Here is a 17,308-nt window from a genome sequence, read left to right on the forward strand (position 1 = left end):
TTTCAAACCTTGAAAAGTAGCCAATTTCAAATAACTGGTGTTTTCCCAGGCTTGGTAAATGTATCCAAGAGGGTTTTGTAGATTTGAAACTTTAGTTTGAAGTGGGTCCCTCTTTCTCAGGAGGCCCTCTCCAATTTTTATTCCCCACAAAACCTGCCTTCTGACTGCTATTTGACCAGGATCTGGCAATTAGCAGACAGGTCACCTAGGAGTATGCTGCCACATGATCAGAAAGCGAACCAGAGCAGGTAGCAGCAGGTGGACAGTAGGGACTGGCAGATAGGAAGAGGGCAGGGACCTGCAGTGGAAAAGGGATGATCAAAGGTTGTCAACACCTGTTTTATGTCACACCTGAAAGACAGCATCTTCTGCAAGTGCTTGTTTATAATAAGATGACAACGTGAAGTGATATAGCCTGCAACTATAATAGCTGCTAGCCAGATTTCAGTCAGTGGAAGGGGAAAGAGAATCCTTTGCAAAATGGTTGCTGTAGCAATACTGGTTGTGGTGCTGTCTTTATCACCTCACTGAATAAGTCAGATCTGGTGACTAATAATTGGTGTTGCCTTGGTTGTTAGCTATGCTGGGTTGTGTGGTTATATGCTGCAGTCTTTTAGCTCTGCTCTGTATAATTAAAAGCCAGTCTGGTGTTGTTATCGTCAGGAATTTAACTTTAGTTTTAAAATATACCTGCTTTTCTAATCCACAGTGAAGTTCCCAGCCAGGCACTGAATGGATTCATGATGGACCAGGCCCTCATGAATGGTGAAAGTCAGCACAGGTCCACTGAAATCAATTAGTGCAACTCAATTGACAACAGCTGAGGCTCAGGCCTAGGCAATGTGAAGGGGCTTTGGCTCACCAACTATGTCAGAGACATTTATAAAATTAACAGTACCTCACTCTTACACAGAGCTTTTCATCCATCAGTCTCAAAGTGCTTTATGCAGATGGGTAACTGTAGTTATATCTACATGGCATAGACAGGTTAAGAGACTTTCCTAAGGTCACATATTGAACTGGTGTCAAAGCTGGGAAAAGACCCCTGATCTGCTAACTCCCCATTCTGTGCCTCATAGGGTCAGTTTTCTGAGCATGCAACCAGCCCCTCCCAAAGCATTAACAGAACCAGCAAAAGGCACCTCCTTCCTCCCCTAGACCAGAAAAGGCACTCACCCCAGGAAATACACAGTCATCTTACACTGAGGTTTATTGTTAGTGTATAAATTATACAGACAGAACACAAGGATAACACTGTATTTTCAACAACTGCATTCTGCTGTCTCAAAACATAATTGATCAGAGTCATGATTGGGAAAATATGCTAGAAAAACAGGCTAATAGTATCAAATAAAACAGTCTGCAATCTGAGGGGAGCCTCATAACTCCCCAGAAGCAATGGTTGCTGCATCAGTCAGCTGTACAGAACACTGAGTGAACAAAGCACCAGTAAGGCGTTTTTTTCCCCAGGCAGCAGGGAAGCTACCAGACCTGTGCTTTACATCTGGGGCTCTTTGCAGGAACTGTCTGAAGCGGTGCCAGGTCCCAGCAATGCCTTTCACTACCTTTCTGATTCTGCCTCAGCTTTTTGAGCAAGTTCAGTCTGTGGGTTCAGAAATGCTCTCTGATCTGTGCTGAGAATTCACACGAAGCCTGCAGAGTCCTATGAATCCACTGGAAAAGTGTTAGTGGCACAGCCAAGATCAGAGTGTCCGGGTAGAGGGCAGGATGGATGGCATTAGGTGTGTTAGTTTGATGAGGAAGCAGCAGGAGGGCAAGGTCTAGAGTCTCTTCTATTCACATGGCAAACAAGCCCACAGCAACTGTCGTCACTAGGAAGCTGAGAGCAAGAATCCACCGTACCAGTGGAGAGCTAGGCAACATGCCTGTGTGCTTCATCGATGTCTTTTCACTTTCTTTCACAGGAGCTGGTCCTAAATCAACAGAAATCAAATTTGTAAGAACAGGAATCAGGCTAGGAAGGGTTTGCTTCTGTTAGTTTTATATCAGTGTCCAAAGATGCGCTGATGTTATCCCTGGCACACTAAATTGTGACCAGAGTGAGCAATCACACAGGATAATGGTGGAGGGATACACCAGATGTAACCACACGTGGGTGGGCTAGTGAGACACAAGGTCAGTATTCAAGTACCTTCAATCAGTTCAGAGGGGTAGGGTTTGTGGTATAAATCCTCGCATCGCTCCCAGGTGTGTGGTACAGTCTAATAACTCTCACTGCCTTGCAAGTGCACTCAATCCATTTCCTGAATGTGTTTTGGTTCCTTTTGGTAAATCTCAAGTTTACCACAATGCCAGGCTCCCGCTACCTCCTAGGAGCAGCTCAGTGCACTGTGTAGCGAAAGCCGGGTGTTGGTTAAAGTTTTCTTGGTGAAAAGATTTTCCTGGAGCACCTAAGATTATTTCATCTCCTCCCTGGCCTTGCTTCCTGGAAAGCCCAGGGCCGAAGCCTTTCAGACAGTCTCCAGCCTTGTTTTCCCCAGCCAGTCTTCATTCCCTGGCTCCAGCCCTACTTCATGGCCCAATCTTGGCTCTGACTCAAACCAGCCCTTGCTCCCTCTGTACCCTGCCCTAGTCCACTCTCTTCCCTCTCAGGTCTGCATGAGGGCAAACTATACATAGGACTATACAAGGTTTGCTGAAGCAGGGCTCCTCTGTCAGATCTTAGCAGCTCTGCCAGCTATCAAAAGAGCCTGCATGAAAGTAATGGAGCCTCCCTCTCTTCCTGGCTGCCCGCATGCCCCCCCCCTCCACTCTGGTTCAGTACTCCCACATAGGCCCCTCCAACTCCTGGCAGTTGCAGAATGCAGGTAAGCTCTTAAAAACATTTTTAAAAAACCCAACCACTTTAGGGTGGGATTTTTAAAAGGCCAATACTGAGTGCTTTTGGAGAGTGCCACACTCAGTCACAAAGAGGATGATAAAATTCCATAATGACAAAAGATGCATTAACAATGTTTCATGCCATTTCTGTGAAAATTACCCCATGCTTGAATGTGTAGAGAGACCTACACACACAAGAGTAAAATTGAGAGTAATGTTCCTTATGCTGAAATGAAGGTGGCCCAACTGAATACCATATGAAAATGTTGCTTACTTGTTTCAAAATTCTTAGGTTACAAGGAGAACTCTCAGATAAGTCTCTTTCTCCAGAAGAAGTCTGGAAGCAACCTTTGCTATGGAATAGTTACTCTAACCCCACAACAACACCATGGTTTGCAATGGCTCGAGAGATCTTTGAACCTCACCAGGTCATTCCTGCAATGGCAGCATCTTGTCAGTAGATGGAGCCATTTCAGCTCTAAAGTTAGACTAGAATTCTGATTGGGAAAGTAGCTGCCTTCGGATACTGCAGCTGCAAGATCTCAAGTCCCAGGGTGATACAAGTAGTTCTGACTTTGCTATATTTCATAGTAAGGAAATGCAGTGGGAACCACACAGTAGCACTGTCCCAACACTCAGAAGAAAAAGAATTCTCTTGCTTTCCAGAAATATTCACTGACAACAAGCACGAAAAAAGTTTCAGTCCAAAAAGACAGGAGTTTGGGTAGGTCTTCACGTGAAGGGGCTTATAATGCAAGTGCCTCCTCAGTCAGGACTGTAGTATCAATCATTACCGTGCTACACTGCACCCAGTCCTGCAGCCTTCACTCATGCAAGTAGTCTCAGTTGGGCCGAATTCTCCTGTTGCTTACACCGGTATATCTCCAGTGAAGCCAATGGAGTTATACTGCTTTAAAGCCACAGAGAAGAACAGGAGAATCAGGCCCATTAATTGTAAACCTTCCTAACAGTCAGTTTCCCCATGTGTGAAAGGGGGATGATGATAGCACTGTGAGACCTACTGGTGAAAAAGTGCTGTATAAAAACAGCATATTTTTTATTTCTGTAGCACTCATAAGATCCCACAGGTTTCCAGCCTCCTTTGAAGCTCTCAGCAGGAGTTTCTCATGCACACTTCTGCTACACTAGCCAACAGTATTGGAGTGGAAGTAGGGATACTCAAGGACAGCTGGAGACAACTCCTGTCTCTCACCACTCAGGAAGGAAAGGTAAAGGGAATTAAAAAACAAACAAACAAAGGAAACGCTAAAAATTGGCTTTAGGAAGGTTCTTACCATGCTCATGTGCTCCGCTGGTGCCTCTTGTGCGAAGCTCTGGCTTCTGTTGTGCAGGGTGACCATTCTCATGGGACTGAGACACCAATTTCTGCAGTTCCTCAAACACCTTGAGAACAAGAAACACACACAATTACTGCATTACCTGGAATGCGGTCTTCTCTCCTCCCTGAACCCCTTCTTACTCCATAAGAGATTTTGGGAACTAAAGATAGATATCTGGCCCAACCACTAATCCTGTGTGTCTTTCCTTCTCCAGAAAGGAGTCTACCTAAGGGTCTCTCTTGAACTCCTCTATACTCCTTGCTTGTTTAATAGTATGAAGTATGTGAAATGCTTTCCCAAGGCAGTTCAATAGGAAGCTGTGCCCCAATGCTCATCCTCCAGATCAGAGGGAAAGCAGGGTGTGTGTGTGTGTGTTCATATAGAAGAGAGTTGTAGGGGAGGGAGGGGATATGTGGAAATACTAGGATAAAGGGATATGTGGACTGATTTCTGCCCCCCAAATAAACCCTCGTGTGCAAACAAGAGCAGCAAAGGAATAACCTGCATTCAAATCCTGGAGAGGATCCATTGCCCAAAGGCAAAAGAAGTTTTCTAGTATCCAGTCTCTTGGGAGGCTCATAAAAGCAACTTTCACATAGGAAAAGTTCATTACAGTTCTCACTACTACTGACAGCCCACAGCTTTCCTTCAGCTCATCACTACAAACGCCACCTTGCCTATGTTGAGATAGCAGATGTACCTTAGGTGGGAGAGGCAGTGGGGAATGCAGGTTAGTTACTCACCTGTATATTCAGCAGGAATGCCTGCTTGGCTTCCTCCAAGACTCTCTTCTTGGTGGCTGGGTCCATCTCGATGGAGTTCATCCGAGAGCGGTACAGCTGCTTGAACTTTGTGGCATTGGACACCCCTTCAAAGGTGAAGAACTCCAGTCCTTCTCCAGTACTGGGTAGGTGGAGAGCTTTCTGGGCAATCTTCTTCAACACCTGCCCGCCAGACAGGTCTCCCAGGTACCGAGTGTAGGCATGGGCCACCAGGAGCTCTGGTTCATGCTGGCCCACGTAGTGGAGCCTATTCACGTACTTCTGAGTGGACTCGGGACACGAGATCTCTTCCCTCCACAATGGGCCATAGAAATACTCCAAGTCTTGTTGCAGGGCAGTCTTACGGTGCAGTTCAGCTGGAAAGTAAACAGGTATATAGGCCGGGTGATCCTTGTTACGCTCAATCTCCTCCTCCAGAGCAGAGTAGATGTAGTACAGAGAAGCCATAACCATCTGCAGTAAAAGGGAAGGAATAAGTCAGCAACAAGGTCTCTCGCCTTCCAGCTTCACGTGCACTTCACGTTAATACAACATATCTGCATATATACACTGTATGTGTTGTACCATATCCCCAATTTCACCTTCACCAAGACCTCGGGATCATAGAAGTTGGAGTGTGAAGAATCCTATTAGGTCACATCTAGTCTATTCCCACACACATACACCGCTCCCCATACAAGAATGATTCCTGAAAAGATACATTCTCCAGTGCACTGTTCAGTTCTGACTGTCTCAAGAGATTGGGGATCCTACCCCTTTCCCAGGCCTTGACAGACTGTAACAGAACCTTTTACTTTATGATCTGTTCATCCAGTGGGCAGTCCTCTGCTCAGACACCACAGATGTTGGCACTTCAGCCCCTGTCCCTTCAAGATCAGTAAGTAGGGTGGCCACTTTCCTTTCACATTGGCTGCCTCAAGGAGACTAGATAGGAATCTCTTTTTGAGGATTACTAGCTGAATGTCTCTGAAAACACCCACCAACCGTGGCAGCCAAGGGTGCTGCCTGCATAAAAGAGGACAGGAAGCACAGTCAGGCTACATCTACACTAGAAGCTTCAAAATCACTGCCGCGGGAGTGCCCCTGCAGCAGCATTTTGAAGTGTGAGTGTGGTCATGTGTGAGTACTGGGAGAGAGCTCTCCTAGCGCTCCTGGTAATCCACCTCCAGGAGGGGAATAGCTCCAAGTGCTCAGAGCCTGGCTCCCAGTGCTTGGAGCCTACCCACACTAGCACTTTAAAGCGCTCAAACTTGTGACATTCAGGGGGTGATTTTTCACACCCCTGAGCCAGCAAATTAGAGTGCTATAAAATGTAAGTGTAGACAAGCCCTGAAAAGGGACTTTGAAAAGATCATTGGGAGGTCGTGTGTTTGTTGGTTCTCTATTGCCATATCACATTTTCTCCTCTTACAAGATGCTTTTTGTAACTGCCAGCCCTTCAAACTGGGGTTTGACAGTTAAACTGGGCTCTTTCCTTCTTGTGCATGATCACCAGAAGATTCTGCTGCTCAAATGCTGCCTTTGTTAACATCTGTTCAATCCCACTGTCTTTACAATCAGGGTGCTCAGGGATAACTACGGGCAGAATCTGAAGGCAATTTGATACAGATGGCTCAGGCTTGGTTAAAAAGTCTGTTGCGGATACAAAAACCAAAAAAAAGAAACCAGTTCACACTCCCTGATCTGTGTTGTTTCTACAGGGCTGACTGCAATAAAAAGTAATCATTCCTACATTTGCCACTACAGTCAGCAGCTATTTCTACATAGTCATCTGTATTACAGGGAAGTTAGCAACAGAAATAAAAAGGATTTTAAACGTTGACCCCATTAGCCAAATTCCTGGAGAGGTCTGGTAACAAACTAAGGAAGCTTGGTTACAAAATAGAGGAAAATTGCATGACAAGTTAAGAAAACTTAACTAGAATAGCTGATATTTTCAAAGCTAACTAGAGGCTTTAGTGGAAGTTGTATGGCTAAATCCTCCAGCTGATTTTTCAAATCTCAGCCAGTCAGCATTACCTTTTGGAACCCATAGTCACTTCTGAATCTCCCTGACAACAGATCACTATCCTGAATCCCTTGGTCTCAGAAATGACTTGTGGGGGAAGGAAGGTGTTACTGCTACCCTCCTTTGAAGTTCATTGCCTAGCTAATGCCACATCCCCATTTGCAGGAGTTCAGCACTGCAGTTAATTTCAGAAACTGGTGGATGATTGACTCATACTAGATCAAATTAACAGCTGTGGCATGACAATCCATGTGTCACATCCTCAAGGCCCTCAGGAATTTCTAGCTCACTGGGCTCTCCTGTTTTTCCTTATGGCTTTGCTTATTATGTGATTCAGCTGTAGGGAACCTCATTATCTCTCCAGGGTTACACCTAGATATTGTATAATCATAGAAATCACAGAGTGACATACAACTGGTCCTGCTCGAGTGGAGCAAAAAGGGCTCCATAAGGTAATTAGCATTTATTCATTCAACTAGAACCATGATTAGCTCCTTTATATTTGAGAGAGACACTGTTAGCTCAAATCTATGAACTGCATAGTTGTATCCTCAGGTCCAGTGCTAAACCAAAATTATAATTCTAATATTACAGAGGAAACAACTAGGAACCTTCAGGACCAGAGATTATTTCACAGCCTGGCAGACCTAACTTTTAGGAAATGACTTCCAATATCCAGACTGAATTTTCCTTCTCTTTCCCTGTTACTTCCATGCATACCCACTTAGATCATTCTAAATAATTCTTCCCCCTCCTTGGTGATTTTAAACCCTTCATATGCTTGTACACAGTTATATTTCCATCAATCATTTGACTATAAACAAAATACTGAATTGCTTTAATCTTTCCCTCACAAATCAATTTCTTCAGCCCTTTCATGCAGCTTCAGCAAAGCTAGGCACACCCCCACTAAGTGTAGCTTCACTCCCCACCCAGAAATGCACAGCTCTGCACCACATTCTGCAACAGACGTTTGCAAGACATTGAGAGAGCCTTGAAGTTATTTGGGGCTAGATGCTGGCATGAGTGAGTGACACAATGATGCTATGTTGTCATGACCCAAAGATTTTCCCGTTCAGAAGCCCTGACTTGGCTATTCTGAATTAGACACAGGTTTTTCCCTTCCACCCCAGCAGCACATACCTTAAACTCCTGGAGTGACACCTGCCCCCTCTGGAACTTCTTCATAAACTCTGTGCTCTCTGCCTGCTCATGCACCTCTTTGGTGGCTTCCTTCAGGGCTTCTGATAGGTCTCCAGGCATGCTGGGAAAGCAGAGGGGAAAAGACATCAGTGTCAGAAGCATCTCACTACCCCCTCCAAAATGAAAGCTAGCTCTTTCCCAATGAGTGGGGTGGGGAGAAAGCATCCCAGGGTGGTGAGGGTGGGAGTGGGAAAGATAAGGAACATCAGCATCCTAAATTCTGCAGGGAGAGGGGGGAAGAGATAGAAAGGAGGAGGAAGGGAAAAGGATCCTCCCATTCCCAGTAAAGTAGAGGTGGAGAGCAGCAACCCGAATCCCAACCCAAAGAGTGTGTGTGTGGGAGAAATGCCATGCCTTTCTGTGGTAATTTCCCTTGAATTGTAGCCCCGCTCTCACCTTTCAGAGCTGTGTGTCTTGGAACCTTCCATTTCTCTTTTCTTTCCTTCCTTCTCTTGTTTGCTCTTCTGTTGTCTTCCTCTCACCTTCCCTGCTTTGTCCTCTCTTTTCTCAGGGCTCTGGGAAGCTTCAGAGTTAAGCAGCCCTTCTTCTGCATCCTGCTTTATACTAGGCTCAGATCATGTGAACAGCCAAACAGCTGACCCTGGTGTAAATTTTGCAACATACATACTTTTATCACTGCCCACCCTCCCCCCTGGGAGGGAGGAGTCTCCTGCCTAGTCTTAACAATGAAGCTCAACAACAGGACGTTGAAAGATTTCTCCTTAGGCTGGGCAGCTTTCCCAGGCTCATTAACCCTGTTTCTGCCCAACTGGTAGTACTGAAAACTAAGATGCTCCAGTATGGAGGCTTGGGAGGATTCACTAATGCTTAGGGGGAATCACACTGGGAAATTCAGATTAAAGCAGGGTGTGAATTTAAAGTTGCAATGTCTAGTCCTGATTAACTCCCTGCGTGGAGACATTCTTCCGAATAAGGGTGACTTTTTCCAAATTAGTTTAATCCATGTTTGGAAGTGGATTAACTAATTCAGAATAAGGCACTCTGATTCCCTGTGTGAATGCTCATAGTCTGGAATAAATCAGGACTAGCTATTCAGAATAACCCCCTGTGTAGACAAGCCCTCAGAGTCCATCTGTACATGTACTCTTTTTCAGATTACATGGAGCTCAGACTTCAAGGAGGAGGGACTGGAAATGATGGTTGGCAGCTTCAGTGGTAGTATGTTCCCACCGTGTAACTGCTTGGTACATGGCACAGAGAAGGTACGTGCTAAGGACCCGAACAAGGGTATGCGCAGGAATAAAAATGTGACTGCTTTTGAAGGGGCCATGTTCTGTTGCCCTGATGTAGCCCCAGAGCTGGAGCAGCTCACTTGCTCTCGCCAGCACGGCCCCGGGGCCAGAGGAGCTCTGTGCACCGCTGCTTATTGTGCACATTCCTGGACCTAAGGATGGTGAACTATACCTGGGCTAGGGGAAACTCTGGTGGAGGTCCACAGAGACCCGGCCCCCTGCCCCACGTCACCAATACAGACAACCTAGAGGCTGACTTCACTCCTAAAGAGGTGACAGCCAGGCTGTCCAGAACAAAGAACACCGCGCCCGGAAAGGACGGCATCCCCTACAGCCTGCTTAAGAAGCGAGACCCTGGCTGCCTCGTGCTCTCCGGCATCTTTAACCTGTGCCGGCGCTTTGGCAGGTCTCCCACCTCCTGGAAGAAGGCCATGACCGTCCTGATCCACAAAAAGGGTGAGCGAGACGACCCCAGCAACTGGAGACCCATCTCCCTCTGCTCCACGATGTACAAACTATATGCCGGCTGCCTGGCAGCCAGGATCACGTAGTGGGCAATGACCGGGGGAGCCATCAGCCCGGCCCAGAAGGGCTTCATGCCGTCAGAGGGATGCTACGAGCACAACTTCCTGCTCCAGACCATCCTCCAGATGACCAAGAGGGTGCGATAGCGTGGCTCGACCTGTCCAACGCCTTCGGGTCCATCCCCCACCACCACATTTTCAACACGCTACGGGAATTCGGGATGCCAGAGACCTTCCTTTGTCTGATCCTGGAACTCTCCGAGGACTGCAGCACCACCATCCGTTCGGTCAAAGGGGAAACCGCCGAGATCCCGATCCACAGCGGTGTAAAGCAGGGCTGCCCCCTCAGCCCAATCATCTTCAACCTCGCCATGGAGCCGCTCCTGCGGGCGATCTCCAACGGCGCTGACGGCTTTGACCTGCACGGCAAGTGGGTGAACGTCTTGGCCTATGCGGATGACCTGGTCCTGATCGCGAACGACCCCGAGAGGCTCCAGGGTATGCTCAACACCATCGGGAGAGCCGCTGACTGGACGGATCTCCGCTTCAATGCCAAAAAGTGCGCATCCCTCCACGTCGATGGGAGCAAAAGAGACTCGGTGCTGGCAATGGAGTTCCAGATCCAGGGCTAGCCCGTCGTTCCCCTGGCCGAAAGGCAGGCGTACCAACACCTTGGCACGCCGACAGGCGTCCGCGTCTGGCATACCCCCGAGGACACCATCCGGGAGATCCTGCAGGACGCTACCAAGCTCGACGCATCCCTGCTGGCGCCATGGCAGAAGATTAACGCCCTCAACACCTTCCTGATCCCCCGCATCGCCTTCGTTCTGAGAGGTTCCGCCATGGCAAAGGTGCCCCTCAACAAGGCAGACAACACCATCTGGCAGCTGGTCAAAAAGTGGCTGTCCCTGCCCCAGAGAGCCAGCAACGAGCTCATATACATTGCCCACAGGTACGGTGGCGCCAATGTCCCCCGCATGGGAGACCTCTGTGACATTGCGGTCATCACGCACGCCTTCCGCCTCCTGACGTGCCCGGACACCACAGTAAAGAGCGTCGCAGCGAGCGCCCTGCGCACCGTCATCGAGAAGTGAATCGGCAAGCCACCCTCTGGCCAGGATGTAGCCACTTTCCTGAGCGGCTCCCTGGACGGCGAATTCGCTCGGGACCGGGGTGACATCGCCTCGCTGTGGTCCTGCGCCCGCAATGCCACACGCTGGCTAGGAAAGCGACTAGGCTGCCGCTGGGTATGGAGCGAGGAACGGCAGGAGCTGGGATTCCTGGTGCCGCGGATCGAGACAGAGAGCACCATCACCGTCAGCCCCGGAGCCAAAGGCGTGCTGGAGAAGTCCCTGAAGGCCGCTGTCCACACGCTCTACGTGGACACCCTGAGGAAAAAACCCCGACCAGGGCAAGGCCTTCGAGGTGACCAGCAAGTGGGACTCCAGCAACCACTTTCTCCCAGAGGGCAGCTTCACCCGCTTTGCCGACTGGCAGTTCATACACCGCGCCCGGCTGAACTGCGTCCCGCTCAATGGAGCCGTCCGTCACGGGAACCGGGACAAGCGCTGCAGGAAGTGCGAGTACACCATGGAGACCCTGCCCCACATCCTGTGCAGCTATAAGCACCACGCCAGAGCCTGGCAGCTGTGCCACAACGCCGTCCTGGACCGCCTAGTGAAGGCCATCGCCCCACACCTCGGTGAGATTGCAGTCAACCGCACCATCCCCGACACCGACAGCCTGCTGCGCCCGGCTATCGTCGTCACGGACGAGGAGCGGAAAAAGATCATCCTCGTCGATGTGATGATCCCATTCGAGAACAGGACCCCGGCGTTCCGCGAAGCCCGAGCCCGTAAACTTGAAAAATATGCCCCCTTGACTGACACATTGCGGGCAAAGGGCTACGAGGTTTACACCGACGCCCTGATCGTTGGGGCGCTAGGCGCCTGGGACCCCTGTAATGAACGTGTACTTAAGGCCTGTGGGGTGGGCCGTCGCTATGCGCGACTCATGAGACGTTTGATGGTCTCGGACACTATCCGGTGGTCCAGGGACATTTACACTGAAGAAAATCACCGGCTACCGCCAATACCAGGAGTGAGCCGATGTGGCTTCACGCACCCACGAGGGGGGAGGGGGAAACTCTTAAAAAACCCCTACTAAACTATATCCCCTGAGTCCTGAACCCACCAATCTGGATTCCACCATGTGAGGGTCATCCTGTCCCCATTACCCGGCCCGCTTACTCTAATCATGGCTATGTGTAACCCATTATATAAGCGATGTACCCTCACTGCTCCCCTACTGTATTTTGACCCCACTCACCGTACACCCCGCATTGGGGACATTACAGACTGTATATATTATATGCTAACCAATAACCAAATACCAGCGTCCCCCCATACTCTGTATGTTGCTCCAGATGACTAATGACTGACGCATCAAACTCTTTGTATCATCTTTATTTAAATATTCTCTAATAAACATTTATACCTGGGCTAGGGGAAACTCTGGTAGAGGTCTGCAGAGACCTTCAAGCGCAGTTAATCTAACCTGGGTCTAGGGGCAAAGGAGCAACTGGATTGTCCAGAGACTGGTTTCCTGGCAGTAGATGGCTGGTACCTGCCCCTCTGCTGTTGTAACTGGTGAACAACTAAGAACTCACAGGGCCAAAATGGAGTTCTCTTCAGGCTTTAGATGGGTTAGAAGCTCAGCCTGCTAGGGTGGAGCTGGATGGAAAATGCATTGATTGGCTTTAATTTTGGCAAACAGAACATTCTCCTTCAACCAGAAAACAGGGCAGGGTACAGTTAAAAATGGGACCAAGGTCCTGATGAGGGTACTGTGGTGTGAGCCTCTCACCCCAGACCTCTGGCCAGGCCTTATAACACTGACTGGGGACCACGCCAATACTGTGCTATAGAAGCTGGCTGGCAGGATTTGTTGTTTTTGCCTCAGACAGACATTTGGAGTTAGGAGGTTTAGCGTTCAGGAAAGATTACATAGCACTTCTGCTGCTGACTCAACTGGTGTTCCTGCCTTCCCTTTTTCTCTTAAAGCAATGGGATCACTCGAGAACATTTCTGCATTGTCTCTAGTTCCCTTCCTCCCCTACACCTCACGTGTCATTGCATTTGGGATACTGCTATTCTTCTGCATTTATCCTGCAGGATAAAATAACTGTCTCACATTTGAGGTGTGAGATCATGTGGCATCCTCATGTCATGACTTGACATCATGAGGCCTAAAATATGCTTGTGACATAGGGGTCCTGAAGGGTGACCGCTAACATGTGGGTCAGCACATATGGGATCCTTCTTCAGAGATCCACCTAATGGAGGGTGGAAAGGTGGTGTCCTTAAAGTGACCATTTCTCTCTTATTGTCCTCAGAGACCTGAAAGTTCCACATGACCCTTCAAAGAATTCTGATAAGAAATGGAGGATGCAAGAAATCAGACCTATAACTCTAGCAGACGGGGAAGTTTGGTTGCATGCCTATGGATATCTAAAGATGATGTACAACAGGGATGGAACAATCAGGATATTTGGGGAACTATCTGAAAATTAAATCTTTTCCGTAGCAGGACTTGGGCATTGCTGATCTCTTCCACTGCTGTTGGGAGAGATTCTGTCACTTCTGCCATGCTGCCAATGTGACATGTTATGGAAGGGACAGGGGATTGAGTGTGCCAGTGTGTTGGCACAGATTTGAGAATGGCGCCTCTCTTCCTATTCTGAGTTAAACATCCAAAAAGGTCAGAGTCACAGGAGGAAGCAATTCCAATACCCGGACACTGAAGCTTTAAAAGATAAAAATGTGCACCTCATTTCCTGTTTGTATTTTTTAATACCAAGGATAATTAACCATCAGAGCTATGTAGCAAGAGAAGTAGTGGATTCTCCATCATTTGAAATCTTTAATCAGGATAGAGTCTCTTTCTAAGAGATATGCTTTTGTTCAATTGCGAGTTGTTGTTGATACAGGGATCACTTGGTAAAATTCTATGGACTGGTAGAAAGTCAGACTAGATGCTCACAATGATTGTTTTTGAGTTTCAAAATCTATGAATCCTAGTGGATGAGCAAATTACACCAAGAAGTCAGATGGTTTAGCAGTTGATAAAGAATTACTGACCAGTAAATGAGATGGGGAAGGAGAAATTAAGGAGCATTTGGCCATATATAGAACTGACAGCAGATTCTGCAAGTAGAAGTTATATTGCCAGCTACAGCACGTGAAATCACACATTCTAAAAAAAGTTTCACTTCTCTGCGAGATGTGCTGTCCCTCCTGCAGCAGCAGTGAATAATGCCAGAGGCTGGGCTCGGGAGAGAACACATTCCTCAGGAAAAGTTACCACTGCCATATAAACAAGGAATTAGCTGTGTTTGCCAGACTGTGACACAGCAGAATGCAGCCTGGTGGTAGCCTGTAGTGTAACAGAAAGAAAGGAGTTAATATTCAGTTAAAAAGATTTAATGGAGGTGACACGAGCTTTATGGAGCCTAAAAGCTTCCCCAGCAAACCAGAAATGTGACTCATCTGGAGACCAGGGTTATAGCAACCCCACACCTTAGCTGGCACTTACCAGGGTGAGAATTTTATTCACTGTGGATTCATTGATGTTTACCAGGGGCAGGATGGCCAAACCTACAATCAGTACAGGTATGGTGCAGGTGTAAGCAGTCATTTAACAGTCTGACAAGCCTAGATCAAATGTAAAGTCTGAAATCACAGTTCAGAAGTCAGCATAGTACTGAAAATTCCTCGGACATGCCCTCCTAGCATGAGGGCTGTGCGGTGACAGGCATGTGCACACAGTATGGCTGAACTCCTACGATGCACATCTCTAAGGTGATGGGTGCGCATGCAGTATGGATGAATTCTTAAGTTTATTTTGTTTATATTATATATATACACACACACGCACATGTAATGGATTCACACAGTACAGAAATTCCATAGACAAATGCTCCAAACAAGATGACAGCACATACTATAGATGAATTTCTAGAACAACTTGCTTCAAGATCACACGGAGAACATAGCACAGATGAACTTCTAAAAGAAACATTCCAAAGGTGACAGAACGACAAGCTCCAGGTGAATTCCCAGGCTAATGCTCCAAGCCTGACAGAAGTTCACAGTACAGTTAATTGTTCCTAATGTTCCAAGAGCTCAGAGTACTGGCAGATCTGCTGAGCACACACGGAACATGTACCTGTGCTAGGGGCTGTGACGAGAGTGGATAAACAGAAAAACTCCCCAGGACATATGCTTTTATGCAATGAGCTCTAGGATACTGGTAGAGCACACAATGGGAGTACGAAGTATCAACAGATGCTGGAGAGAGTTTGATGGGAGCACATAGTACGGTTAAAGTCCTTAGGGCATGTACAGCACTGACAGGCTCTTTGGAGCACATACTGGAGTGGGAGTGCACATTACTGATAAACCGTGCAGCATGCGCACTGCATTGATCAACTACCTGGGTTGTGCATTAGTAGTTTTTGGCTGTACATGCCCTCCAGTCTGCTATACCTTCACAAGTACACCTGGCTGGGGGAGGGGGTGGGGGGGCGCAGAAGAGAGAGAGAACACACAGAAACTCACATAGTCAACCCACAAAAAAACAAGATAATTACCCAATCCCACAGCACAAAGCCTTAGCATTTAACTGTGTTGTCCCTTTGAATCAACAAGACACTCAGGTGTCTTAAGTGAAAGATGTGCATACGTGTTTGTAAGACTGGGGCCTAAGCATGAACAGCAGCATCTGAAAACCTCATACACAAACTGGTAAATCTGTCTGGTGTGTTGTGTATCTTTCTCAGATTAAGGGAACCCACAGGAATTAGAAATCAAGTTCCACTTTACCAAAGCTCCCATTTTCTTCCAGCTCCGAGTATCTTTCACTCATCTGCCCTTCCCCCTGAAGCAGTAATTAGGGGTTCCCTGGATTTAAGGCTTAGATGTATTTCCAGACAATTCTGAGGTCTGATTGTTTCCAAAACTGGAGTGCAGCCAACTGCAGCAGCTGCAATCTCAGGCCAGAGAACATGGAACCGCTTGATTAATACACAGCCTCACATGGGCCTCTGACCTGCCATGACTTAGCAAAAAAAGCCCCTGGACTGAAACTTGACACAGCAATCTGGAGAGGCAAACACACACTACAGTGACTCAGCAAAATGAGGAGCCAAGCACATGATTTGAGGCCCTTGAAAGGGTTAGTCAGCATAATCCAGACAGCTTGTCTCCTGTGCTGCATGCATTTTTGGAGTTTGCTGTTCTGTGGTCAGAGTTCACAAAACAGATGGATTTTCTGACTGACGCACAGCTCCCAAGTTACCAGCAGTTCAGGGGGAAGAACAGCTAAATAAAATACTATTTTGTTCACCATCACAAGTGGCAGAAGATCGTGAAAAGAGGCAAATCAGAAATTTCCTCCCCACCAAAAGAGCACCACATAAAATATAAACAAGCATTTAGAAGAAACATTTAAAACCAAATCTGTCACCACCTGCCTTCCCCACCCTCTTGACCAGGGCTTCTCAACCTTTTTCTTTCTGAGTCACTCCCATCCCAACAGCCTATTAAAACTCTGTGGCGCACCTGTGTCACAACAGCTGTAAATCTGCATATAAAAGTCAGGTCCGGTGTTAAGGGGGAACAAGCAGGGCACTTGCCCCATGCCAGAGGCACCCCCCATGAAGCTACACTACTTAGGCTTCGGCTTCAGCCCCAAGTGGTGGGTTTCTGCCCTAAGCTCCAGTGAGTAATGCTGGTAGGGTGACCAGATGCCCCGATTTTATAGGGACAGTCCTGACTTTGGGGTCTTTTTCTTTTATAGGTCCTTGTCATAAACAGATAGTTAAGGGTTAATGTCTCTTTTACCTGTAAAAGGTTAAGAAGCTCAGTGAACCTGGCTGACACCTGACCAGAGGATCAATAGGGGGACAAGATACTTTCAAATCTTGGTGGAGGGAAGTCTTTGTTTGTGCTTTTTATTTTGTTCGTTGTTCGCTCTTGGGGCTAAGAGGGACCAGATGTACACCCAGGCTCTCTCAATCTTTCTGACTCAGTCTTTCATGTTTCAAAATTGTAAGTAATAGCCAGGCAAGGCGGATTAGTCTTACGTTTGTTTCCTCAACTTGTAAATGTGTCTTTTGGCTGGAAGGATTTTTACCTCTGTTTGCTGTAGCTTTGAATCTAAAGCTGGCGGGGGGGTCCCCTCTGGTCTATATGAATCTGAATACCCTGTAAGGCATTTTCCATCCTGATTTTACAGAGATAATTTTTACCTTTTCTTTCTTTAATTAAAAGCTTTCTTTTTAAGAACCTGATTGATT

At 47.4% G+C, this 17,308-nt stretch overlaps 1 protein-coding gene across 1 annotated transcript; it reads right to left on the reverse strand.

Moving 5' to 3' along the window:
- Positions 1 to 1,197: 1,197 nt before the first annotated feature.
- Positions 1,198 to 8,762, reverse strand: HMOX1 (heme oxygenase 1). Its single transcript, XM_032774898.2, has 5 exons — positions 8,571 to 8,762; positions 8,115 to 8,235; positions 4,925 to 5,416; positions 4,137 to 4,245; positions 1,198 to 1,934 (listed from the first exon to the last, which is right to left on the reverse strand). The coding sequence occupies exons 1-5, from the start codon at positions 8,600 to 8,602 to the stop codon at positions 1,798 to 1,800; spliced, it is 891 nt and encodes a 296-aa protein (XP_032630789.1). The 5' UTR covers positions 8,603 to 8,762; the 3' UTR covers positions 1,198 to 1,797.
- Between the last annotated feature and the right edge of the window lie 8,546 nt (positions 8,763 to 17,308).

This window comes from Chelonoidis abingdonii, chromosome 1 (assembly GCF_003597395.2).
Source record: "Chelonoidis abingdonii isolate Lonesome George chromosome 1, CheloAbing_2.0, whole genome shotgun sequence".
NCBI lineage: Eukaryota > Metazoa > Chordata > Testudines > Testudinidae > Chelonoidis > Chelonoidis abingdonii.

What these genes read in the sequence shown, in the direction of transcription:
- HMOX1 (XM_032774898.2), bottom strand. Translation starts at nt 8,602, where the DNA reads ATGGAAGGTTCCAAGACACACAGCTCTGAAAG. An exon ending in CATTCCTGCTGAATATACAG is followed by an intron (nt 4,246 to 4,924) that starts GTGAGTAACTAA and finishes CTTGTTCTCAAG; the next exon opens with GTGTTTGAGGAACTGCAGAA. An exon ending in CAGCGGAGCACATGAGCATG is followed by an intron (nt 1,935 to 4,136) that starts GTAAGAACCTTC and finishes CTGTTGATTTAG; the next exon opens with GACCAGCTCCTGTGAAAGAA.